The following is a 26,228-nucleotide window of genomic DNA, read 5'->3' on the forward strand; positions in this document are numbered from 1 at the left end:
GAGGCTTCATTTTCTAAGGCAGTTCCTAAACCCTCTGGTTTATGGGGTTGTGAGAGTTGTGCAAGACTGCCGACTACTGCATAGCTTTCCTGATCCCGAACCTGTGGTTTTGCGGAGTAGTTTCTAGCCCTGGGGGTTGCCTGTTTCGAAGTCCCTTCCTACACCTGCATTTAATCTGGAAGCCCTAACCAGCCCCAGTGCTGTCCCTGGATAGCCTGTGGCTCGCTCTGACAACCAGGTCTGCTCAAAGCCATCTGGTCCAAATCAGCGGCCTTTTCTAGCCATGCGCTCAAAACCCACACCCCCACCACCCAACCCCCTTCGCTTCTGTTCTCCATGGTGCTTCCCACCATCTAACGTGATAAGATGTTACTAGCTTACTGGCTTATCATCTGTGTCCGTGCCACCCGAGCTCCTAAAGGGCTTACCTCTGACGCTCAGTGATGTATCCTGAATGTTCAGAACGGGGTCTGCCCCTTAGCACGTAGGTGCTCGAGGTGTACGGGTCACAGGCTTAAAGGAATGGCGGGATTCCTAAACACACTACTCAGTTTACCCTGGATATACTTTTTTGAAAACATTTCATATCCTAGTCTAAAGCACTGAATTTAGGGATTAGGGTGAGAACCTTGGCCCCTTGCCCTACCTCATTCCTGCCAGGCTATTTTTTACTCTCCCAAGACACATTCTGGATATTTGCTGTTTTCCTATTTTTTTAAATCCTTATTTCTAAATAACTTGCCCCAACTATTCTTGTTTTTTTCAGTTTCAGAGTTTAGAAATTACCATCTGACTTTCTCTATGGAGATGATTATGCTATCTTGGTGCTGGTAACTCCCATCTCCTCTCCCCTGAGCCCTGTCACTTCTCTTTCTGTAACGTCCCATATAGTTACCTCCCAGTTTAAGCTAATCACTATGGTATGGCTTTGTATTTTTTTCAAATTGAACTGTACAGTTTACAATTTCTATTTTTGATTGTTTTACATTTTTTGCTGGAGTTCACTCATTCCCTACTGCTTAGTTTTCTAGGTGCTCATTAATTCATCCCCTAAACTCTGTAGAAGATACAACAATTCTCCTAATTCCAACATGGGGAAGTTCCCCCACACCAAGCAGCTGGTTCTACAATTTAACTCAGTTCTGACACTATCTCCCCGGAGACAGCATCAGAGTCCATAGCTGAAGGAATCTGTCCTACTGGACTGCCCCCTTCAGATAGCAACCACATGTCCACATTACCTGTTCTTCCAGAAATCGGAGATTCCCATGCCCCCTCCTCAGGTTGGATTAATTTGCTAGTGTGGCTCATGGACCTCAGGAAAACATTTTACTTGCTAGATGACCAGTTTTCCATGAAAGGAGAGGACTCAGGGACAGCCAGATGGAAGAGATGCATAGGCCAAGGTATGGGGAGGGGGTACAGAGCTCCTGTACCCTCTCCAAGCTTGTCACACTCCCAGCATGTAGATGTATTCCCAACCTAGAAGCTCTCTGAACCCTGTCCTTTTGAGTTTTTATAGAGGCTACAATTCCTAGGCATGCTTGATTCAATCATTGGCCATTGGTGATTGGCCAGACTCAATCTCCGGACCCTCCTCTCCAGGAAGGAGTAGGGTAAGACTGAAAGTTCTAACCCTTTAATCACACCTTTGGCTCCACTGGCAATTGGCCTTTACCCTTTGTGGCTTTCCAAGAGTCACCTCAAAACGCAAGACACCTTTTATTGCTGTCATCACAGGAAATCCCAGATTTTAGGAGCCCTGCCAGAAACAGGGAAAAAGACCAAATATATGTATCTTACAAATCACAACATTGCAAAATGTAAATTTTCTTTCAAAACTTCAAGTGTTCCAGGAATCTATTGGACCGACTTTCAATTTTCTTGAAGCGCTTCCTCACGGACGCCTTCGCCATCTTGCAGCCCTCTGGTCACATGGAGCTTCTCTCCTCAGTCTGGAATTCCCTTCACCACTTAACTAAATCCCAAATTTCTGTCTTGGTAGAGCAGCTCTCTAATAGCTTACTGAGAAGATAAATTTTTTTTTTGAGACTTTGCTTGCATGAAATATCCTTATTTTCCTTTTGCATATGTTTGATAATTTGGCTAAGTATGGACTTCTAGATTAAGAATAATTACCCATCAAATTTAGACATCCAAAAATCCATTCTCTTCTAGCTTCCACTTGATTTTTTTTTTCCCACTTGCTATTGGGAAGTTTGTCAGTTCTTTGCATGGTGACGTTTTTGTTTTTGTTTTTTCCCTTTCTGTAAGTTTTTAGAATCTTCTTTGTTTCTGATGTTCTGAGTTCATAATGCTGTTCGTTGCTTGTGTGTCTTTAAACATTTCCTGTGAGACACTTGGTGAGTCATTTCAACTTGGAAATGTGGTTTTCATTTCTTGGAAATTTTCTTGAAATGTCTGTATACACATATACACACTTATGTGTTTTCCTTCCATCTTCTCAGTTCTGACTTTCTGGATTTCCCGTTAGTCAGATGTTGGGTCTTGGGGGCTTGCTTCTCAGGGGTGATCTTCAGTGTAATCTGGGCACCACGTAGCTGTTGCTGCCACCAGGGAGGCCTGTTCACACACAAGATGTCAGGAGGCCAAAGCACGCCTGCAGCTCCTGTCAGCTCCCCTCTGTTCCTGTTTCATGGCAGGAAGGTGAACAGCCCACCTTGTTAGCCTATGGCCGTGTGTTGAGGCCCTGCCAGTAACCCTGGGGAGAGCCGTCATGGAAAAATAGTGCACACAGAAACTTCTGGGGTTAGGAAAATCTGAATACTTTCCTTCTGTTTGTACCCCATTTTATAGGTGGAAACATTTTAATATAATTTGTTTCATTTAATGTGCATCCCAATCCTGGGAGTTTCCTTGGCTGCCCCCAGGGCTCTGGCCAGGTGGAGACCTGCAGAGTCATCATGAGCCCCCAAGTAGGTACTGTGCTCCTTCCATTTAAAAGACAATTTTTGGTATGTTTCTATCCCTATTTCTTGATGCGTCTCCCTCCTCACAGCAGGCTGTGTACCGCTGTGTCAGGCAAGGAGGCCCAGAAGGAGCTTGTATGTTATTCTGTAACAGCATGGTGCGTGGTTAGGTTCAAAGCCCAACTCTGTCACCCACCCCATATGGGAGTTACTACACAGGGACATTTCCCTCTAGTGTCTTGTAATATTAGACTTTTATTTTTCTTTTTTAGACGTCTTTACAACATTTCCCTTATGTGTAAATAATTTCTTTTAAAAATGTGAAAGTAGGGGCACCTGGGTGGCTCACCGGGTTAAGCCTCTGCCTTCGGCTCAGGTCATGATCTCAGGGTCCTGGGATCAAGCCCCGTATCGGGCTTTCTGCTCAAGGAGGAGCCTGCTTCTCCCCCCCCACCCCCCGCCTGCCTCTCTGCCTACTTGTGATCTCTGTCAAATAAATAAATAAAATCTTAAAAAAAAAGAAAAGACAGTAATTTGTTCTTTAGAGATCACCCCCCACCCGCCGCTACCTCCACCCCCAGTCAGGATTTGGGTGATGGCATCACCCTAATGGAGTTTAATACATCCTGTCCCTGGAGTGGTGGTACTTCGATCATTGCTCTTTGACTAGATTCAGGTTTGATTTTTTTCACAAGACCATTTTGTAGGTGCTATTGTGTTCTTCCATCAGGAGGTACTTAACACCTGGTTGTCTCTTTTTTTTGTGCTCTTACCAATTGTTGATACTCAATTCCTAGAGAGAAGTGAATATTTCATGATGGAATTTCAGATACGCAAACGGGTCAATTGGAGGAGGGCTATTTTGGGGTTCAGAGAACCAGGATATCTTACCATCCTTTGAATAACACCTCACATCACCTAAAGTGAGTTCTTAGTCTGTTTTCAAATAAAGCTGTTGCAAAGGAGCTACTGTAACCACCATTAGCTTTCTTCTCTCCAAGTAATTTACCTATTCCCTTTTCTCAAACACATATACTCTGGCCTTTCCCTGCTTTACAAATTATGTTCCTTAATTCAACAGACATTTACTGAGTGCCTACCCAATGCAAAGAACTGAACAGGCCCTGTGGAGGGGGAGAGCCTCCAAACTGAACCCTGCCATCAAGGACACTTAGGATCTAGTAGAGGGGACAAGCTCTAAGATGAAAAGAAGGGTGTAGCTCTGAGAGCTTTCCAAGGGGGTGCAGTCACTTCTAATAGAGAGGAAGAAAGAGGCCTTTGTGAAGTTAGTGCTTGAACCCAGCTAAGGTAGATGGAATGATCTCGAAAGGGCTGTTCCAAGATATAGGATTAACCTGAAGAAAGGTGCCGAGGCAGATCTTGGAACAAGTCTGAGAAAAAGAAAGTGATTCTGTTTGGCTCCAAGGTGGGTAGGAGGAATGGTAGGAAATTGAAATAGTGAGAAAAATGGGTGTGGAGTTCAACACTGACCTGTTGTACAGCCCAGTCATTCCACGCCTAGGTATCTACCCAAGAGAAATGAAACTTATGTCCATTCACAGGCCAATACACAAATGTTCACAGTAGCCTTATCCACAGTGACCCCAAACTAGAAACAACAGTAGGGTCCAAGTAGAGCACCACACTGCAGTTATAAAGGAAAAAAATTCCAGATATGTCCACAGCGTGGACGAATTTCAGAATCATTACAATGAATGAGAGGGAAATGCAAAACGAATCTCTAGTGACAGAAGCAGTGTGAATTTGGTGGTGGAACTGGGGCCAAATGGATTACAAGGGGACACAAGGCATCTCTTTGAAGTAACAGAGACGCTTTGTATTCTGGTTGTGGTTTCAAGGGTATACACATCCATCAACCTTCATCAAATTGTACACCCTAAAAGGATTCCGTTCCTTGTGTATAAATTATATCTCAGTAAAATTTGGTGTTTTAAAAGTACATTTGGGGCACACCGTGAAGGTTTTTGAAAGACAGGCTAAGGCATGTTGTAGGATTTTGAAAAGAAAGGGTGAACCGCTTGGATCACAGTGTTCAGTATTCAAAACTAGGTCACATTCAGGCCAGTATTGCCTGGAGCGCAGTTACTCAACCTCTGGTCCACAGCCTGGGGGAGCAACTGAGAGTTAATAAAAGATAAACCAAAGCATAGAAAGAGACATTTTGGAGTCTATTTGAGCAAGAAATGACCTGACTTGGGCACTGCCAAACTGGAAGTGGTTGGGAGCATTCCACCATCAGGAGCTCAGGGAAAGACGTTTCTATGGCAAGGTGGAAGCGAAGCAAGGAAATTATTTGATTGGCTGTAGCTTCGGAGTTTTCAGGGAAAGCCTCGGCGGTTGTTCGTGATTGGTTAGCTTTAGGTTTTGGTTTCCTAGCCTGGAGGCCTGGACAGGTGGTGGGTTTCACTTCGCTCACATCGGCTGCTAAGGTATTAGAGCCTACTTGGTCTACGGGCCACATTGTTTAGCTAACTTAAAAGGATTTAAAAAACCTTTAAAGGCAGTTTAACAGTAATTTTGTTTGTTGTGTATACAAATATAATTTAAAATCCAATAAACAAGAGTTTAGAACTGTAGTATGTATATTTTTGGGTTTCTTTTCTGTGATATATGGTTTGTAATAGGAAACAGATGTTTTTAAAAAGCGGGGAAGTAGTGGGGGCGCGTGGCACCTGGCTGGCTTGGTCGGAAGAGTATGTGACTCTTGATCTCTTGACTCTGTTGGATCCCCATGTTGGGTGTAGAGATTACTTAAATAAAACTTAAAAAAAAAAAAAAGAGGGGCGCCTGGGTGGCTCAGTGGGTTAAAGCCTCTGCCTTCCGCTCAGGTCATGATCCCAGGGTCTTGGGATTGAACCCCGCATCCGGCTCTCTGCTCAGCAGGGAGCCTGCTTCCTCCTCTCTGCCTGCCTCTCTGCCTACTTGTGATCTCTGTCAAATGAATAAATACAATCTTAAAAAAAAAAAAAAACTTAAAAAAAGAATAGATATTTTTGTCTTTATCCTGGGTTCCCAGCACGTAACACTTTAAACCTTTATAATTTCCTAACTGATAAGAATTATAAGGGACTCTTTTGTTCCCAGCTCTTGAAATAGCTCCAGAAGATAAAATGAAATGTGTTTTTTTATTTAACTAGTCCCTTTCAACCATATCTGATTTATGTTAACAGAGTGACTTTTGGAAAGTCCCACAGTATAGGGGCGGGTTGCCAAGGGAATCAATCACATGATTAAAGGTTTGGAAGGTTCAGTCTCATAACCCTCTGGGAGGGGCAAGGGGCTGGAGGTTGAGTTCAGTTACCAATGGTCAGTGATTTAGTTAATGAGGCTTATGTAATGAAGCTTCTAGGTTCAGAGAGCTTCCGGGTTGGGAACACATCTGTGTGTTGGGAGGGTGACAAGCTGGGAGAGGGCGCGGGAGCTCTGTAAACCCTCCCCATACCTTGCCCTGTGCATCTCTTCCATCTGGCTGTTCCTGAGTCCTCTCCTTTCATGGCAAACTGGTCATCTAGTAAGTAAAATGTTTTCCTGAGGTCCATGAGCTGCTCTAGCAAATTAATCAAACCGGAGGAGGGGGCGTGGGAATCTCCAAAGTCTAGAAGCACAGGTAGCCCAGACAGTGATTGGCATCTGAAGTAGGAGGGAGGGGGCAGTCCTGTAGGACTATTCCTTCACCTGTGGTCTCTGATGTCTCCACGGAGATCGTGTCAGAATTGGGTTAAATTGTAGGACACGCAGCTGGCATCACAGACTTGCTTGGCGATTAGAAAAACCTACCCACATTTGGTGACTTTAAGTGTCAGAAGTGAAGAGTATATGAAATGAAACATGGGAGTGTTTTTCCTTTAGATTTCCTAGTTCCCTTCTCTAGTAATTCATGTTTCTTGTAGTTTACAAAAGTTGCCAGTCCACAACAGATTGAAATTAAAAGAAAATCATAGTTAGGGCAGAACTGCACCAGAGTCAGAACAATACGAGGCAAGATTTTTCTCTGATAGTTTTGGTGAGATTATTGGGAAAAAGAGCAGACACGTGCACTAATTAAAAGTTGGCTATTACCCACGTCAGGCTCCCCCTGCTCTTTGGGGAGACTGCTCCTCCCTCTGCCTGGAATTCCACCTGTTTGTGCTCTCTGTCAAATAAATAAATAAATAAATCATTAAAAAAAAAAAAAAGTTGGCTATTAAGAAACTCGTGGTTGCCCAGGCACAGAGGTATGAAAGGAGCATGAGCAACCATGGTAAGCAGGATTTAGAGTGGCAGTTTGATGACAGCACAATTGGTTTCAGACTTCTAGAGTGCTCCCAGAACCTGTACTATATTCAGATTTAAGTCCAGGCTGCTATTAAATAAAAAAACAAAATAATGGGGGGGGGTGCAGTGCAGGGGGAAATGGAAGCTTTCTTCTTAGGCTAACCTGTGATCTGGGAGCTGATAGCTACTTCCACATTTTTTTTTAAAGGATTTTATTTATTTGACAAACAGAGATCACAAGTAGGCAGAGTACTACTTATATTATAATAAAATATATAATATATAATTATATTATAATAGTACTACTTATATTAGTATTTAGGTACCTCAAATAACTGTCTTTTTAAAACAAATTGAAAGAAAAAAGAAAGAGGCGAACTATAGATGAAGAGATGAAAAAGACAGATCAGCTCATTGCAATTTATGGACCTTATTTAGGTCCTGATTGAAAGTAATTATAAGAAAAAATGATGACATAGATGATATAATGGTATTTTTCTTTTTTGAGTCCTAATCTTTCAGAGAACATTACAGAGCAGGGGAGAAATGGATGGTGATAATGATAAACCCAGATCGGCAATGAGCTGGTAGGTAATTCCTGAGGCTGGGGGATGGGTGCCATAAAGTTTCATCGTATTATTGAATTTTCCATAATCGAAAATTAAAAAAATAAAAAGGACTGCCTTCGTGTCAAATTTTTGGGGCTTCAAAAGGCCTTTTTAAAAATGTAAGCCTTCCCAAAAGGTTACCACATTAACAAATGATACATCATTAACATTTTACCCTTGATGGTTTCTGGTAGCTGACATGAAATGTTCACCTTCCTCAACCCAGCCTTCCCTGGCTTGTCCCACACTGAACCGCATACACTGAGCCCTCAACATACCTTCCACGTTCCTGCATCCATCCCCTTGTGTTTGTCTCCTGGAATGCTTCCTCTTCCATCCTCTACTTGGCCAACCCCCCATCTTGAAAGATCTAGATCAATGTCATTTTCCCAGAGTGCCCACTTATCTTCCTTAGTCAGAACACATCATTGCACCCCTAGATACACACTGGAGTGCTGTGATGAAACCGCTGTTTCCAAGCACTCAGCACATTGTGTTTAATTGTAATGGAGAATTCTGGGTTCATCTCCAATTTGAATCAAGGTGGACGTTTTTGGTGGATTAACTATTTTGGCTCATCTATTCTACCAATTCTAATCCCAGTCAGGGTGGGACAACCTTCATGGAGAGGCCCCTGTAAGCCAGAGGTAGTAAGCCGGTTGGACTCAGGTGTGATGTTTGGCACAGCAGCGAATTCAGATAGCTACAGATACTGATGGGTCACAGGTCTGAGGGGAGCAGGCTGCAGGGAGACTCTGGCAAAATGGAGAGCACGTGTCCTGGTTGAAAAGTGCTTTTACAACCTACTTCCAGTAGACTGTGGTCCCTAGGGAATGTGGGTCCAATACTGTCAGGTCTTCTGGTTTATCAAGAACATTTAGGAATCTTCTTTTGCATATAGGCTCCTTCCAAGTCCCACATTTAAAAAAAAAAAATTTATTTCAAAGTAATCTCTGTACCCAATTTGGGGCTCGAACTTATAACCCTGAAATCAAGAGTTATATGCTCTACCGACTGAGCCAGCCACATGCTCCCCAAAGTCCAACTGTTTTTATAAAATTTGCAAAAATAAGATATTGTATCTTATCAGTTCAGACTGCTGTCTCTTTCCACTTTGATTTCCTTTCTGTCACTCATCTTCTAAAATTGGGTGGCACTGGAGTGACTATAGACATTTGTAGAATCCAAGCACCATAGAAAGAAGCCAACTCGGGGGTACATACAATGTGTGTTTAGTGGGATGCTGGCATAAGAATAACTTCCAGAAGTTCTTCTACCACCCACTGCATGATTCATCTGGAATGGTGATGTGTGATTTAAAGATGAAAAGTCAGAGGTGATATGCTAGAACCTTTGAGTGCCCAACATTAGAATATGTAGGTGGTGGAAAAGAAACAAGGTATAAAATTAATGGAGCCAGAATTTAGTCTGTGGAAAAGTTATCCACTTCTTAGATGAATAAAACTCTTTATAAAATTATGTTACAAAGCCATTTTGTGCCAATCCTGGCATGAGAGTCCAGCACTGACAGGTCTTTTGCTTTTTTTAAGAGTAATCAGATGGCCCATATATTTTTGTAAATATCTGCAGATGAAGAGGTGGCCAATAAAAAAAATATATATATATATATGTGTGTGTGTGTATACATATATACACACACACACACACATATATATAGCAACAAAATATACTGGGAAAATACTGAAATTGGTAGGCAATTAGTAAAAATATGTTATTTTTCTGACTGTTAGCTTTTTAATTTTTTTATTGTTTAAAGATGTTATTTATTTAGAGAGAGAGAGCGTTCATGAAAGTGGGGAGAGGACACAGGGAAAGGGAGAGAGAATCTCAAGCAGACTCTGCTGAGACCAGAGCCCACATGGAGCCTGAGGCAGAAGTGGATCCCATGACCCTGATATCATGACCTGAGCCAAAATCAAGAGTCAGATATTTAACCAACTGTACCACCCAGGCATCTCTGTCAGCTCTTAAAAATGAGAATATTTTAAATTTATTTTTTCATTCTAAATCATGGGTTTTTAGCTTTTTTCCCCCCTATGGCTCTCTGTGGCAGTCTGGTGAAGCCTATGAACCTCTTCCCAAAATAATGTTTTTAATACCCAAAAAACAAATAATCCAATCAAGAAATGGGCAGAAGACATCCAGATGGCTAACAGACACATGAAAAAGTGCTCCACATCACTTGCCATCAGGGAAACACAAATCAAGACCACAATTAGATACCACCTCACACCAGTCAGAATGGCTAAAATTAACAAGTCAGGAAATGACAGATGCTGGGAAGGATGAGGCTACTGTTGGTGGGAATGCTAGCTGGTGCAACCACTCTGGAAAGCAGCATGGAGGTTCCTCAAAAAGTTGAAAATAGAGCTACCCTATGACCCAGCAATTGCTCTACTAGGTATTTATCCTAAAGATACAAATGTAGTAGTCTAAAGGGGCACATGCACCCCAATGTTTATAGCAGCAATGCCCACAATAGCCAGACTATGGAAAGCCCCTAGATGTCCATTGACAGATGAATGGATAAAGAAGATGTGAGAGATTATATTATGTATTTGTTTATAAATTTATTTTATATTATAAATTTATAAAATTTATATTTAATATTACAATATTAATATATGATGTATAATTTATATAACATATAATATATATTATATATGTTATATAATATATAAATTTATATTATAAATTTATTTATAAATTTATATAATTTATATTATATATTTATATAAATATAAATATTTATATATATATACACACACAGCCATCAAAAAATGAAATTTTGCCATTTGCAATGACATGGATGGAACTAGAGGGTATTAGGTTAAGTGAAATAAGTCAATCAGAGAAAGACGGTTATCATATGATCTCACTGATACATGAAATTTAAGAACCAAGACAGGATCATAGGGATAGAGAGGAAAAAATGAAACAAGATGAAACCAGAGAGGGAGACAAACCGTAAGAGACTTTTTTTAAATCTTTTTTTTTAAAGATTTTATTTATTTATTTGACAGGCAGAGATCACAAGTAGGCAGAGAGGCAGGCAGAGAGAGAGGAAGGGAAGCAGGCTCCTCGCTAAGCAGAGAGCCCGATGTGGGGCTCGATGCGGGGCTCGATGCGGGGCTCGATCCCAGGACCCTGAGATCATGACCTTAGCTGAAGGCAGAGGCTTTAACCCACTGAGCCACCCAGGCACCCCAATAAGAGACTCTTAATCTCAGGAAACAAACTGAGGGTGGCTGGAGGGGAGGGAGTGGGGGGGAATACGGTGGCTGGTGGATGGACAGTGGGAGGGTAAGTGCTATGGTGAGTGCTGTGAATTGTGTAAGACTGATGAATCACAGACCTGTACCCTGAAACAAATAATATGTTAATGATAAAAAAATAAAAAATAATGTTCTTAAGTGTATAAAGTAGGTATGGTTACAAAGGACCACTGAAATATAGTTTCCACAATATTAAAGAAACAAATTTATAATATAGTCATATTTGTTTTAGTGCATTAAATAAGAGTATTCACTGGCAGGCCTAATAACTGCTGAAATATTAAAGTAATGATGAGTGTGAAGGATATTCTCAGCTACCTGTACAACATTATCGTATGTGCCTCCTCAGTGACAAAGTCATAGGTATTGTTCTTACCATTGTGGTGCATTGCCTGCGTTTATAATTGAAAAAAAAAACAAACAAACAAACTAATTTTCAGTTAGAGGTTAATGAAAATAAAGATGTATTTTTTTTCTACCCAAGTGCATACCTCCTGGATTTTACCCATAGGAGGTAGGAAGGGGTGTTCATGAACCCCACGGTAAGAACTCCTTAAAATATTCACTATAGTAACTTTGGAGTCATAATTTCCTTAAATAGGGCCTCTGCAATTGTATCAGCTTTAGGCCCTATAAAATAAAAAAATAAAAATTGTTTATTTCCTTAAATGGGGCCTCTGCAATTGTGTCAGATTTAGGCCCTATAAAACCTGGATCTTTCTTCAAAATACACTCAGGCAATGATCACTTGTCCCATCTTCACAGTGAGCAGGGGCTGGGTGGGGAGAATGGGAGGGGTAAGCTGCTGTCATCTTCCACCTGTCACTTTCCACCCATGGGCAGAGGGCTTGGCCCTGGGCCTGGTCCGTTGGATACTCAGCCCTCACGCTTTCACCACCTTGGACCCTGCATGTCACTGGTCTGTCACCCCTCCCACAGCTTCCCCTTTCCCCATGTGGTCCCCTCCCCCTGTGATGTCATCTCCACCACCCCTCTCCCTCACACGGCCCCCACACACTCCTGGTTTCCTGCCTGCTCTTCCCCTGGATCCCCACATGGCTTACACTCATTTCTCCACGTCTCCACTGCCCTGTCAGAAAGGAAGGTCTTTCCTAACCAGCCATTTAACTGCATAACTGAGGAACCCTGCTGGAAGCATTATCCCCTCCTGACGGGTTACACATTTACCTGCTGCTACACCCCCTCCGCGAGCCCATTAGAGTGGCAGTTCCATGAAAACAGGGACATGTTTTTTTTCCCCCCAGTTTTAGTGTCTAGAATGCTCTCCAGTGGGCACTTCATAAATTCTTGCTGAATAAGTTAGAAAACAAGAACTCCGATCAGAAAGGACGATGGGCTTAAAATCTAACAAGAGTGTGGACATGAAGTGAAATTTTGTCTGGAAAGATGAAAGGCCAGGAAAAGGCCTGACATTCACATTTCTGCAAAGTGGATGTTCTCCCCCCAGTCTCTGACTTTTGAAATAAGAGTAAAAGGCCCCAAGGACCCTTTGCAGGCCCACGGGTGCTTGCCCCTAGGAGGGGCACATTTCGAGACCTTTATGCGGAAAGAACCATCATAATGCTGATATGTAAAGGTGTTTACCTGTCTGCTTTTGGTGCAGCGCCACGTCTTCTGGAAACATTCAGTGGCCATGGACACTCCTTTGGAGTGACTAGTGGTTTGGACCCCCGCAGCTCATCCTAGGGAAACAATCAGAGAGCGCTGCTGAGAAGCACACCCGCGGCCCCAGAGAGGAGGACAGACCTGAGTGCCGCCGCGCCCCAGCCGGACACCCAGGACCCGCGCCCCCGCCCCCGGCTTCTGTCGCGGCCGGTGCGTCGCGCGGCCGCCCTCGCCGCCCCGGGACCCCGGCCCGTGCCACCTCTGCCCGCCGCGGAGAGCGCAGGGACCGGCTGCGGTAGCAGGTGCCCGGCGGGATCGGACTTTTCCCGGGAGCTGAGACGGCTCGGCGCCAGGCTCGCCTAGTCTTGGAAGGCCAGGAGCGCGAGGCCGCCGGCGACGGGGACGGGGACGGGGACGCGGCAGGAGTCCCGGGGGATCGCCGCACGCTCCGCGCCGTGGCTTTTAACCAGAGGCGCCTCCATCTCTCCAGCCTCTCCCCATCTGCCTTCTCCTTGCAGAATGCACTCGAACTGCCCGAATACAACAAACCCCAGCATCTCAGCGGCACGACCCATCTCCTCCTCCCCCCCCGTCCCGTATTCTGGGCACTGTGACGAGAAGCCGCATTTCCTGATGACACAGCGCGGGGCAAGGCGGTTGCAGCGACTGGGGGAGCCGGGCGGCGGCTCGCCTTAGCTCGGGGGAGTGAAGGCGAAGCACAGCACCCAGCGGGCTCGCAGCACCCTTGAAGGGCCTTGCCTCTGGCCTCTCGGGGCCACCGCGGGTGGGCGGTGTCGCCTGGAGGGGGCGCCGGCTGCGCGGCTGGGACTGCGCGCGGTGAAGTGTCCGCGTGCCCGCCTGGGGAGCGGTCCAGGGAAGGAAACAGCGGGTCAGAACCCAGGAGGAGTATCTTTTTGCTCTGGTGACCTTTCCCTCGGAACCAGGACTAAGCAGACATCCGTTGAGGCTCATTGCTTAGCAACATCAAGGGTTAATAAAAATGCAGAATAAAAGGCAGGTGGTACAAAAGTACGTGGATTCCGCTGCATCTCATTACTGAAATGCTTGATGGCTAAGTGCGGGGAAGCGGGGAGAGGTAGCTTTGCTTCTAAAAGGTTTTTGCAGAAAGACACCAAACATTCCCTTGGGAGTGAATGGAAATGATGCCGCAGGTACATTAAGTTCAGTCTAATTCTGTTATTAATTCATGCGGCAAGCATTCTAAGGTGGCCAAAATGGTTAGCATGAGTTTTTTTTTTTTTTAAAGGTTTTATTTATTTGACAGATAACAAGTAGGCAGAGAGGCAGGCAGAGGTGCGGGGGGGGGGGGCGTAGAGGGGGTGGCGGAACCAGGCTCCCCACCAAGCCAGAGAGCCCAAGATCCTGGGATCATGACCTGAGCCCAAGGCAGAGGCCGTAACCCACTGAGCCACCCAGGCGGCTCAGCATGAGGTTTTATGAGTTTATTCTTTCTGAAGAGAGTAAGTACCATTGTGTAAAGTTCATGTGCATCACCATGGAATTCGGTTTATAGAAAGCTCTTCATACTCACATCTACTATCATCCTTTCATTTCTTTGTGACTATTTTGCCTCCTCTATTGCCTTTTCCTGCTTAATCCAAAGAAAGGCAAAGGCAGGTGAAATGATGGCATAGTGGGGGTGCAGAGTGGGAAGGTAAGCAAACAGATAGTATCTGAAATCTTGCCCCAGGGTCTTCTGGAACCCACAGAAATTAAAATACAAGAGCCAGGGAGTCAGTCATTGTTGTTCTAGCTCTCCAGAAAAATTTAACAAACTTTGCAAGCGCTTCTCCAAGTCTTGTCAGGAGAATTAGACTGGGTGGGGAGACAGCTATGATTTTATCAAAATTTGTACAACCAATAACCATCACCCATTAGTTGTACCACTAAGGTATATATACATGAGGGAAAGAATGAAAAATATCGGAGACAGGTTTAAAAAAGGTACGTAGGTAAAATTTTTATTTTTGGAAACCACACTGCCCAGCTGCTGCAACCAAAGTATATGTACAGAAAAGGGACTTCACTAAATTAAACTCCTATATAGCCAATGTACTTAAAGGGACCAGTAATGTTTGGGTGGTGTAATTCCTTAGAAAACCACCAGAGGGCGCTCAAGTTTTGCTTCCTACAAAACTCCCAAGTTCTAGTTCAAAAGACTCAGTAAGACAGCCCAACTGTTTCAACATCGCCTTCGTGGAAAGTGATGTGGGATGCAGGGCTGGTAACTCTAGGTCCACTGGTGTGAACTGGAACTGGGCTAAGGCCCTCTGCTGGATTAGAAAGTCTTGGACCTTGTTTTCTGTTGTGGTTTGCTGCTGAGGGAGAGGAAGTCGCTTCCCTCTCTATCAACCTGTCCACCTCCAAGGGGTCTTAAGTGATGGTGATCAACAGTAGTCCCTAGAAAAGTGTAATTACAGGCTAATGAATAGGTAGGTATGAATGGCAGGAGACTGTACGTCCGCAAAAGAGTGACCTCAGCTCTGCATAATCAAAAGAACTTTGTCATATGTTCTCAAAGTTGAAAGTTCTGAATAAGTACTGGGATTCCTTTTATTTTCAAATACCTCTCTGAATCTCCTTAGTCTTGTTTACTGTGACTCACTGTATTAAATATTTATTGCTGTGTTACAAATAACACCCAAACATAGTGCTTTAAAACAACAATACACACTTATTACCTTGCAGCTTCTATAGGTTAAGAATTGGGGTGTGACTCAGCTAGGTACTTTAAGCTTGGGGCCTCTTTCATGAAGTTGTCCAATGTTGGGTTGCTGGGTCTGCAATCATCTGAGTCTGGCTGGGCTGGAGGAGCCACTTCTAAGAAGCTCATTCGTGGTAGGAAGCCCCAATTCCTCATCCTATGGCTTATCATAGGGCTGTTTGGGTATCCCCATGACAGGGGGCTGGTTTTCCCCAGAGTCAGAGATCCAACAGACAAAATGTAGAAACCTCAATATCTTTTATGACCTAGCTTTGGAATTCATACTCCATCATTCCCTCAACATCCTAATGGTTACATAGGTTACACAGGCCAACCATATTGAATGTGGGAGGGGACAGACTACCTAAGGGTGGGAATATCAGGAGGTCCAGATCAGGGCCACCTGGGTGGCTCAGTGGGTTAAAGGCTCTGTCTTCGGCTCAGGTCACGATCCCAGGATCCTGGGATCGAGCCCCGAATCAGGGTCTCTGCTCAGCAGGGAGCCTGCCTCCCCCACTCTCTGCCTACTTGTGATCTCTCTCTGTCAAATAAATAAATAAAATCTTAAAAAAAAAAAAAAAAAAAGGAGGTACAGATCATCCAAGATTCCCTTGGAGGGTGTCTATCACTTGACTTGTTTTCAGGATGCACATTGGAGGGGAACGTGGGTGGCTGTGTCATTTGCCTTCAGCTCAGGTCATGATCTTAGGGTCCTGGGATAGAGTCCCTGCTCCTCCTCCTTCTTCTTTTTTTTTTTTTTTTTTTTTTAGTTTGTGATTTCTATGAGTTAACATTTTTTTCTTTTTTATTATTATTTATTTTCAGCATAACAGTATTCATTATTTTTGCACCACACCCAGTGCTCCATGCAATCATGCCCTCTATAATACCCACCACCTGGTACCCTGACCTCCCACCCCCCGCCCCTTCAAAACCCTCAGATTGTTTTTCAGAGTCAATAGTCTCTCATGGTTCACCTCCCCTTCCAATTTCCCTCAACTCCCTTCTCCTCTCTAACTCCCCTTGTCCTCCATGCTATTTGTTATGCTCCACTTGCTCTGCCCCCACCTCCTGCTCATGCTCTTTCTCAAATAAATAAGAATCTTAAAAAAAAAAAAAAAGCACATTTAAATATCATTTCAAATGTATATTTTACCTTGTTTAATGTTACTGAAAATGTATACTTGAACCACTTCTTAATTGTATACCAGAAAATTTATTTTCCTGTGAGTACAAAGGCCTCCCTCTTCCACAGGTCAGAAAACAGTTTCTGAAGAGGTATGTGCTGGGGATGTGTGTGTCCTGTCTTTAACAATATATGCATGATGCCTCAAAATTATAAAAACTGGGGCACCTGGGTGGCTCAGTGGGTTAAAGCCTCTGCCTTCGGCTCAGGTCATGATCCCAGGGTCCTGGGATCGAGCCCCACATCGGGCTCTCTACTCGGCAGGGAGCCTGCTTCTCCCTCTCTCTCTCTGCCTGCCTCTCTGCCTACTTGTGATCTCTGTCAAATAAATTAAAAAAAAATTATAAAAACTGATGTGTTAGGGAGAAGTTTTGCACTTTCTGGCTGGCACGTTCTCATTTCTTTCTGCATTCAGACTTTCTAGCAAATGAGACATTATACTAATATAATTCAAGTCATTCAGGGAGTTATTGGATCACTTTGCTTCATGATTAACAATCCCAAGATTTTTTTTGGTATGACCTGACACTAGCCATTCCTGAATGGTACCTAGAATCATTCTTATATTCTTTCCCCCACCCCCAAATAAGGGCTCTAAAGCAGAGAGGTTGTAAGCAACCTCAGAGTTGGAGAATGGCTGAGGACTTACAGTTTCAACTCACAGTGACCCTGGATGCCATTAAAAAGTTAAGAGGAGAATGACTTATGCAGCAGAGAGCTACCATTTCTGTCAAAAGCAGAGACTGTGCCTGGGCATCAGGTAGGTAGCTGTGGCACTGATTGTCACATGATACAGATGCTGCGACAGTTCCTACAGAGGGTCTCTTGGCTTCAGAAACATAGTTGTGTGCAATGTCTTTTGCAATGACCTGTAGGGGGAAAGAGCCTGAAAAGGTCATCTAAGAGCTTTTATGTGTGTCAAGAAAGTCAAGCTTTTAAAAAAGCTCCAGGGAATCCAGTTGCTTCTTCTGCGGACAAAGAATAGGGCTGAGTGGGGCCCCTGGGTGGCTCAGTTGGTTAAGCAACTGCCTTCGACTCAGATCATGGTCCCAGAGTCCTGGGATCAAGCCCCACATCAAGTGGAAAACCTACGTCTCCGTGTCCATCTGCCTGTCACTCCTCCTGCTCGTGCTCTCTCTCTGTCAAATAAATAAATAAAATCTTAAAAAAAAAGAAAAAGAAAAAGAATAGGGTTGAATAAAAGCTAAAAGCAAAGGACCTTTTCAATACTAAGTCCCTACAGTTTCTATACAGAGCCCTGCTGGCTCAGTCAGTAGTGCATGTGACTCTTCATCTCTGGGCTGTAGGTTCAAGCCCCCATGCTGGGTGTTGAGTTTACTTAAAAAAAGAAAAAAAAAGACTAGTAACAAAGGTCCTTCTGTGGGGTTTAGGAGGAAGCCTTTGTACCCATTTTACTGGATCTTCTAGGACAGTTTATCATAATGGTTTGGAGCATATGGCTTTTGGAGTTAGAGAGACCTGAGTTTAAATTCTCCTGTCACTTTTCATTGGCTGTGTGACCTGGGGCACTTTATTTAATCTCTTTAATGAATTGTTTCAATTCATTCCTCTGGAATACAGGGATAATTGTATTTACCTTCCTGGGTACTTGTGAGATGACCGATCGATTGGTCAATTGATCTAAAACATAACATGACATTACATAGGATTTTTCTCTTTAAAAAAACTGAATAGACTCTGGGGAAAAATTAGGGCAGTGACAATATGTGATGTCCCAAATTTAGGTCCTCCACATGGTGGCATTTCAGCATCCCAGAACCGTGGCCAGGTTCCCACCTGCTCACCACAAAGCAAAGTCTGTTGGTTGACAAGCGCTGGCCACACATAAAGCTCCTAATCAAACATGCAATTCCCTTATTTAAAAAATTCTAACAAACAGACACGAATCATTGAGAAAGCCTTCAGCACAAAAGAGAGATAATTCACAATAAACAGAAACCAGGAAAAATTCAGGGGACAGAAGAGAACAAACAGTACCCCCTAATCAATATCCTTAGAGAAGAGAAATTCACAAAGGTAGAGCATCCATAAATGATGCCATGAAATAAAAAAAAGATCAAAGACCGGAGCTTTTGGACATGGAATCATTTTTTTAAATTTTTTTATTTTTTATAAACATATTTTTATCCCCAGGGGTACAGGTCTGTGAATCAGCAGGTTTACACACTTCACAGCACTCACCAAAGCACATACCCTCCCCAATGTGAGATGGAATCATTTTAATTAAAAATCTTCTTAATTGGGGGTGCCTGGCTGGCTCAGTTGGTAGAGCATGTGACTCTTGATCTCGGGGTTTTGAATTCAAGCCCTGTCTTGGACCTAGAGCTTATTTAAAAAGAAAATTTTTAAATGTTCTTAATTGAAGGATTGGAAAATAAATATGGGGCCATTTTTCAGAATAAAGTTTATTATAAGGCAAAATGAAAAATTGGAAGAAAAGATTAGACACTTAAAGAATCAATCTAGGAACCAACCTCTGATCGATAGTAGCTCAAAAAGAACAGAGAAAAAGGAGGAGAGGAAATCTTGAAAGAAATATAACAAATAATTTCCCTGGGATGAAGGGATATCTTCAGACTGAATGTAATATGGAGTGTTAAGCCCTGGAAATGTAAAAAGCTAGGACACTTCCGGTATTTTCACAATTACATATCAGATATGACGTGTCCTAGCATGGGTCACACTTAGAAGAATGTCAGAACACTGAAGAAAAATGAAAAGCTCCAATAAAGAAAAATATTAATATTAGTCCCAGGAAGTATATACCAGGAATTCTTCAAAGCACTGTTCTCGTAAATCATTGAATCATTAACAACAGCCCTGGTGAGTAGGTGTTATCATCATTCCTACTTCACAGACAAGGAAACTGAAGTCACAGAACCAGCAAATGGCAACAGAGCCGGGTTGGAAACTCAGGCAGTCTGTGAAGAGAGCTTATACACAGTGCCTTTCAACACTTCACCCACAGGGAAGGGGGTGCAGAATTCTCCAGCAATACTGGATGTTAAAATAAAATGGCTCAATGCCTCAGTATCTCTGAAGAAGATTATTTCGCCCTGGAATTCTATCCCCAGCCCAATTATCAATGAATTATGAGGGAGAAAAAAAGATCTTTTCAGGCATTTCAGATGGAGAACACTATTTCCTATATATCTTTTCTTAGGAAGTTATTTGAGGGTGCCTGGGTGGCTCAGTTGGTTAAGTGTATGCCTTGGGCTCAGGTCATGGTCTGGGGTCTTGGGATCGAGTCCTACATCAGGCTCCCTCTTAGCTGGGAGTCTGCTTCTCCCTCTCCCTCTACCCTTCCCCCCTGCTCATGCTCTCTTTCTCTCAAATAAACTCATAAAATCTTAAAAAAAAAAAAAAAGGAAGTTATTTGAGGATGTAATCCTCAAAAAGAAAGGAGAAAACAAAAACAAAACAGAGTAGTAAGAGAACTTCCAGAATGACAGACTTGTAATCCAGTTTAAAACAAGATGACTGAAGTTTCCAGAGGGGAAAGAGGAACTCTTATAAAATTGCATTATTGAGAACTTGAGTGTATGTATAGAGAGCTATGGGCAGCTGTCAAATGTAGGCATGCCTAGATAAATATATAAATTATGGTATGGTTAGAGAAAGAAACAGAGAGGAAGAAAAAAGGTATATTTAAATAGGAGGGACACCTGGCTGGCTTAGTCAGTAGAGTGTGTGACTCTTTTTTTTTTTTTTTTAAGATTTTATATATTTATTTGACACAGGGAGAGAGGGAACACAAGCATGGGGAGTGGGACAGGGAAAAGCAAGCTCCCTATTGAGCAAGAAGCCTGGATCCTGGGACCCAAGGGCTCGATCCCAGGACCCTGGGATCATGACCTGAGCCAAAGGTAGATGCTTAATGACTGAGCCACCCAGGCACCGAGTGTGGGGTTCTTGATCTTGGGGTTGTGAATTTGAGCCCCATGATGGGTGTGGAGACTACTTAAAGATTTTTAAAAATCTTTAAAAACAAACTCACTCCAGGAAAACAAAAAGCTCTCGAAGAAAGTCATAGTCTAGATGAAAAGAGACTGGAAAGGAGGAGGTAGACATGGCATAGGCACTGTTTGTTTTTCATCCTAAGTCCTCTGTGCTGTTTGACATGTTAGCCACAGACCTGGGGCTTTGATGTCAATATTTATCTCTATATGTAGGTATAATCTTTGTAAGGAGTTCAGCGTTCATAGTTGAGTGGGCTGAAATAGGAAGAGGCCTATTTCTTCATGCAGGAGTTGATTCTACAGCAAGATTCTGAAGCAAAACAGAAATAGGCAACCAAGACTAGGAAGACTTTGAGCACATTTACACTCTGAGAAGAAAACTTACAAAGTGGAAATCTGAACTTCAATCATTAGAAATAAACGTGTTCAGGTATCAGGAAAAAAAAAAAATCTTTAAAGGCAGAGAAAGTTCTCTGCATGTGTATTTGAAACAAAGGTGGGCGCACAGGGGGTCGAAGGGCTGGAGATCCCTCTTGTTTATGGAAACCTGGCTCTTCATGAGTTTTCATGGATTTGCACACTGCATACACACCACCTCCCGAAGTGGGAATGGGACCAGGGTGGACTTCAGGTCTGGACACACCGAGACTGCCACGGCCTGGCCCTCATAGAGAGGCCGGCCGCTCCCTCAAGGCTGGGGCCCCCTAACCAGATGGGGTCGCACAGAGCACAGGGATCTGTGGGCAAGGATGCTCAGGGCAGCTCTGTGTATAAAGTAAAGCAGAAGAACACAAAACCCAAGCCCGGAACACCCTGTATGTATGTTAGTAGTGGAACATTTCTGTAAAATTATGATACATCCATATCCTAAGTCCTATGAAGCTGGTAAAGGGAGGAGCCTGGGCTGGATCCATTGATGCCCTTAACAAGCATGTACCGAGTGTCTCTTGTGTGCCAAGCACTGTGCTAGATAGAGAGTCAGACACTAATTCCAAATCCAACTGGGCGGCAGGAGCAGCGGACACACGACCACCACACAGGGCATACCACTCCCCATCAGCTCCCCGCCACCTGCACCCCCACTGACAAGTCAGGCCAGGCCGTCTGAGCTTCCCAAGCAGTTCCCACCACACACTCCCTCCCAAGGGTCCGGGGGCCTTACCAGCACCCCCGCATCCCTGCGTGGTTGCTGTAGCACCTTTCTCGAAAGAAGAAACTCAAAATTATCAGCAAGAAGGATTCTCACAAGTCCCCTTAAAGCCCGCTTGCTGCAGAGCAACACCGCTGGGCACGGGGCTCCTAAAGCTTGGAGAAAAAGCTTGGAGACAGGAGAAAGACGACAAAAGGGACACGATAATCATCAACGAGGTCTGCAGGTGTTGTAAAGTCAGTAGTCGGACAGAGTCAGTCTCAGAATGTGGAGTTCTCCGGGGCAGGAGCTTAGTTCCTGATTGATAAGCCTTCAATAAATTAGAACATCGTGGAATGAGAGCTCGAGAAATGGGCCTCCAGGCTACAGCGTCACACCGGTGCACTCTTAGTCCTTATATTTGGGTCCACCAGGCAGATCCATTCCTTTTTTTTTTGGCTTCAGCCAGGTTGAGTTTCTGTCATTTGCAACTCCGAGGACCCTCAGGCATCAAATAACATTTGCGTCTTATTTTACAGATTATAGTGTTTTACATTGACGATAAACAATGCAAGGCAGGCGTTTTGGTCTCACCCTCTGTCAGGAAGAAGAAATGAAAATGCAAAGAAACAGAGGTTGTCCCCAGACAAGCTGACGCCTGAGCCCATGTTCCTGCCGCAGAGCATCTGCCCCTTCCAATCAGACTCCCTTCCTCCGCCGGGGGAGCTTCAAGTCACCCCAAAGTCTGAGAATGGGTGTGGTTCACGTTGTTGAGACATGATATGTGGAAGAAGTGTGATTAGTAGGAGGTAGTTTTTGGCAATCATTCATTTGAATACTTCCATTGTCTGATTTATTTAGGTCCTAATTTCTTTCAAATTCTAGACAATGGGGCCTGAAGAAATTTTGCCAGACCTTGGACTTCCCTTCATGCAAGTGGTCCAAAGACTTCACGTTGGCTTTGGACCACTTGCATGGTCCATGGTGGCTAACTTCTCAGCTCAGTGCATCCCTCCCTTCCTCCTCTCCTTTCTCCTTCCCTGCTCTGAGGAAGGGACAGGCTCTTCAACCACTACCAAGTAAGTCTCTCTGCAGCCAAGCGAGGGGACAGGAGAACTGGCTCACATCGCTGCAGGTTTGCCAGAGCTTCCAAATTTCCTTTGTTGGGTCCTCGACAAAAACGCTTAAAAGGACAGCCCCCCAGGCGGACCCCACCACTCACTCTCAACTATTTAATGCTACTTCTCAGCAGCGCAAGCTCTGAGGTCAGCCCCAGTGTGTCTAGCCAGAATGCTAGAATTGCTATTCAGTCCAATTTCAATTGACTTGGCAAGGGAGCCTTCATGAGCTGTGGCACCCCACCCTCTCGAAGCCCAAAAGGAGAGCGTATGTGGGTGTCGTCTCCACTCCGGTAAATGACAGGGTTGTGGGCTCCTGTTATCTGAGGATGGAAGGCCACAAATAGTTGTTTTCAAAATAAGGTTTATTCATTGAAGAAATCTAGGACAAGTTCTATCAAGATGGCTCAAGGTCCAATAAACTAACTGTTGCACCGAAAGAAAAATGTGGCCAGACTCCTGTTCCCTGACAAGGTAAGGGTCTTGAACTGGTTCAGAGAGGTCTATGTCTTGTGGGTCAGGAAAGCTAATTAAGGCACAAACCCGGTCGGAACTCTGAGGTTCCCACACCTTCTACTTTACACCACTCTGTACCCCAAAGCACGTAGGACTCAAGGGTGCAACTGAGTGTCTGTCTTCCGGGAAGCGGCCATGGAGAGGCATTTTCTCCAACAGTTCTGAGCGCTCTTACCTCCTTGGCTGTAGGAGGCAGACCTCTCAGGGCAAGGAGATCAGGAGTAGACACTGGAAGAGAAGAAACTGAGGGACTTAAAATCCAAAGGGACTGGGCTGACGTTGTGTAGGGCAAGTTTATGCACACTGGGGTGACAAGTGCTTGCTTCCTCCTCTCATTGTTTACACCAGGACATGCACCCCAAGGACTGGAACCTCATCAGGAAAACCAGCAGGAGGTGGGGGATCTAGAGCTGGCTGGCTGGGCAAGGGGAGGACAGCACTGCTTGCCTGCTCTGGGACCCTGGGGGGGTGAGAGACCTGGTCTTGGGTCTGATCCTACAGTCCTAAAACAATTCAAGGGCTCTAGGGCCAGCCAATATTTACCTTTGTTTTTGCCCAAACTGGAGTTACTATTTGGTCTGTTTGATAAAAACAACTGCCATTATTCAATACTGGTTTTCCTCTGTCCTCAGCTTTTCATCCCTGTTAACAGCTTTTGGCCCTCTCCCGTGAAAGAGTTAGCGAGGAAAGACGAGAAATGCAGGCTGCTTTTCTCGTTCAGTGACCGCAGCTCTGGAAACACCATCAACAAGAAACGTTTATTGAACATGTACTATGTGGTAGACGCTGAGCCACTTCACGAACGCTTCTCACCTAACCTTTCAGTGCCTGTTGGGAAACCATATCCTCATCTTTCAGGCTTCGGGGGATGGCAGGGAGGCCTCACGAGGTGTCTGGTCCCACTGTCAGCGTGGACTCCTTCTCGGGTTCTGAGGGTGGGCTGTGGGGCGTGATGCGTGATGGGTAGATACCACTGTGTGCCAGGAAAAGCTTGGAACCTTCCTACACGCTGTTCCCAGCCAGGGAAACACCACCACCCTCTTTCACTATTTTTGCGGGTAAAAATTTTGACAAGTGCCATTGTTTCCAGACCTGGTTGGTCGTCAGAAATACCTTGGAGCTTCAGAGGCGCCTGGATGGCTCGGTGGATTAAGCACTTGACTCTTGATTTCAGCTCAGATCATGGTCCTGAGATCGAGCCCTGCATCAGTCTCCCTGCTAAGCAAGCCTGCTTCTCCCTCTCCCTGCCGCTCCCCCTGCTTATACTCTCTATCACATAAATAGTATCTTAAAAAAAAAAGAACTTGGAGCTTTATAAAAATATAGAGCTAGGTCTCCCTCCCAAGGGATATGTTGCAGTTCTCCCAGGTAGCTTCCAGCAATCTGTATTTTACCACGCTCCCCACCCACACAATCTCCTTGACTCTGATGACTAGGTAGGTTTGAGAATCCTGGGGCTGAAGAGAGGTTGGGGCACTGGGATTGAGTGAATGCTGGCCCCAGCTCAGCCACTATTAGGCTGTGGAGTGTGAATGTTTACTTTTCTTTTTTTTTTTAAAAAAAAGATTTTATTTATTTATTTGACACAGAGAGATCACAGGTAGGCAGAGAGGCAGGCCGAGAGAGAGGAGGAAGCAGGCTCCCTGCAGAGCAGAGAGCCCGATGCTGGGATCCATCCCAGGAACCTGGGATCATGGGACCTGAGCCGAAGGCAGAGGCTTTAACCCACTGAGCCACGCAGGCGCCCCGAACGTCTACTTTTCTGTGCCTTGATTTCTGTCTGTAGAATGGGGATGGCATTGAGATGCTTTTTCCAGTGCTCACTAGCAACGTGGACATACGAGCATCACCTCAACCTTCTCAGAACTAGAGATCAAACCTTCCTAAATTGTGGCTGATACCATGTGTAAAATGGTAAATTCATGTTGTTCTCTCTGCAGTGTGGGTCCTTTCCCTTTATTACACACCCAGTAGAGGAGACCTTGGCAAAGCAGGGTTTGGGTATAAGGATGCTGTTTTTTCCTTCTATAGGTTCAGTATTCTATCTTTCCATAGGAATCCTAGGAATTTTAGAACTGGAAGGGATTTTTCCTCCTGATTTTCACCATTACCTTGAACTCCCTTGGTGGGGCTTTTCCCTGGTGCTCTATTTCAGTTGTGGAACTCAAGGCACAGAATCTTACAAAAATAAAATGAGGGGCGTCTGGGTGGCTCGGTCAGTGAAGCATCTGCTTTCAGCTCAGGTCGTGATCCGGGGGTCCTGGCACCAAGCCCCATGTTGGGCTGCCTGCTCAGTGGGGAGTCTACTTCTCCCTCTCCCTCTGCCCTTTCCCCTCCTCCCCAGTTCATGCTTGCTGTCTCTTGTGCTCTAATAAATAAAATCTTTAAAAAAAGTAACAATGAAATGATGACCGCTGGGTTCTTAGAGTCTCAAATGTGCATTGGTAAGGAACTGACCCCGTGGAGGATGCTATGGTTGCTTTCTGGAGTGCTCAGCTAAACATCAGCCCTTCCATTGGCACCCTCTGTCCCTGCAACAATGGCTGATGGCTGCCATTCGTGCTTCTCCCCACTGATCAGATTAGGGATGGATGCCTGACCAAAAGGCAGCCATCAGGTTTTTCTGGGATATCTGGAGACAGGACCCAGAATTAGAGTCAGTCAGCTGTGAGAGAAGCTGAGGTGGAAAGTCATGTCAAACTGATGCCAGAGGTGGCACTGTGTTAAGACAGACCAAACCCATGCTGAAGGGGACCGTGACCTTGAGAAGCCAGGGAAGCCAACCTGCAGACAACAGGAGGGAGTAGATGCACAGAGGCAGGCCATCAGCAAGGACCAT

At 44.4% G+C, this 26,228-nt stretch overlaps 1 protein-coding gene across 1 annotated transcript; it reads right to left on the reverse strand.

Moving 5' to 3' along the window:
- Nucleotides 1-561: 561 nt before the first annotated feature.
- On the reverse strand, nucleotides 562-26,228 carry LOC309849189 (uncharacterized protein; the record flags this gene model as incomplete). Its single annotated transcript, XM_082701512.1, has 6 exons — nucleotides 562-2,649; nucleotides 12,715-12,812; nucleotides 12,995-13,681; nucleotides 17,369-17,515; nucleotides 23,565-23,617; nucleotides 26,174-26,228. The coding sequence occupies 6 exons, from the start codon at nucleotides 26,226-26,228 to the stop codon at nucleotides 2,442-2,444; spliced, it is 1,248 nt and encodes a 415-aa protein (XP_082557638.1). The 3' UTR covers nucleotides 562-2,441.

Source organism: Mustela nivalis (assembly GCF_964662115.1).
Source record: "Mustela nivalis genome assembly, chromosome: 15".
Taxonomy (NCBI): domain Eukaryota; kingdom Metazoa; phylum Chordata; class Mammalia; order Carnivora; family Mustelidae; genus Mustela; species Mustela nivalis.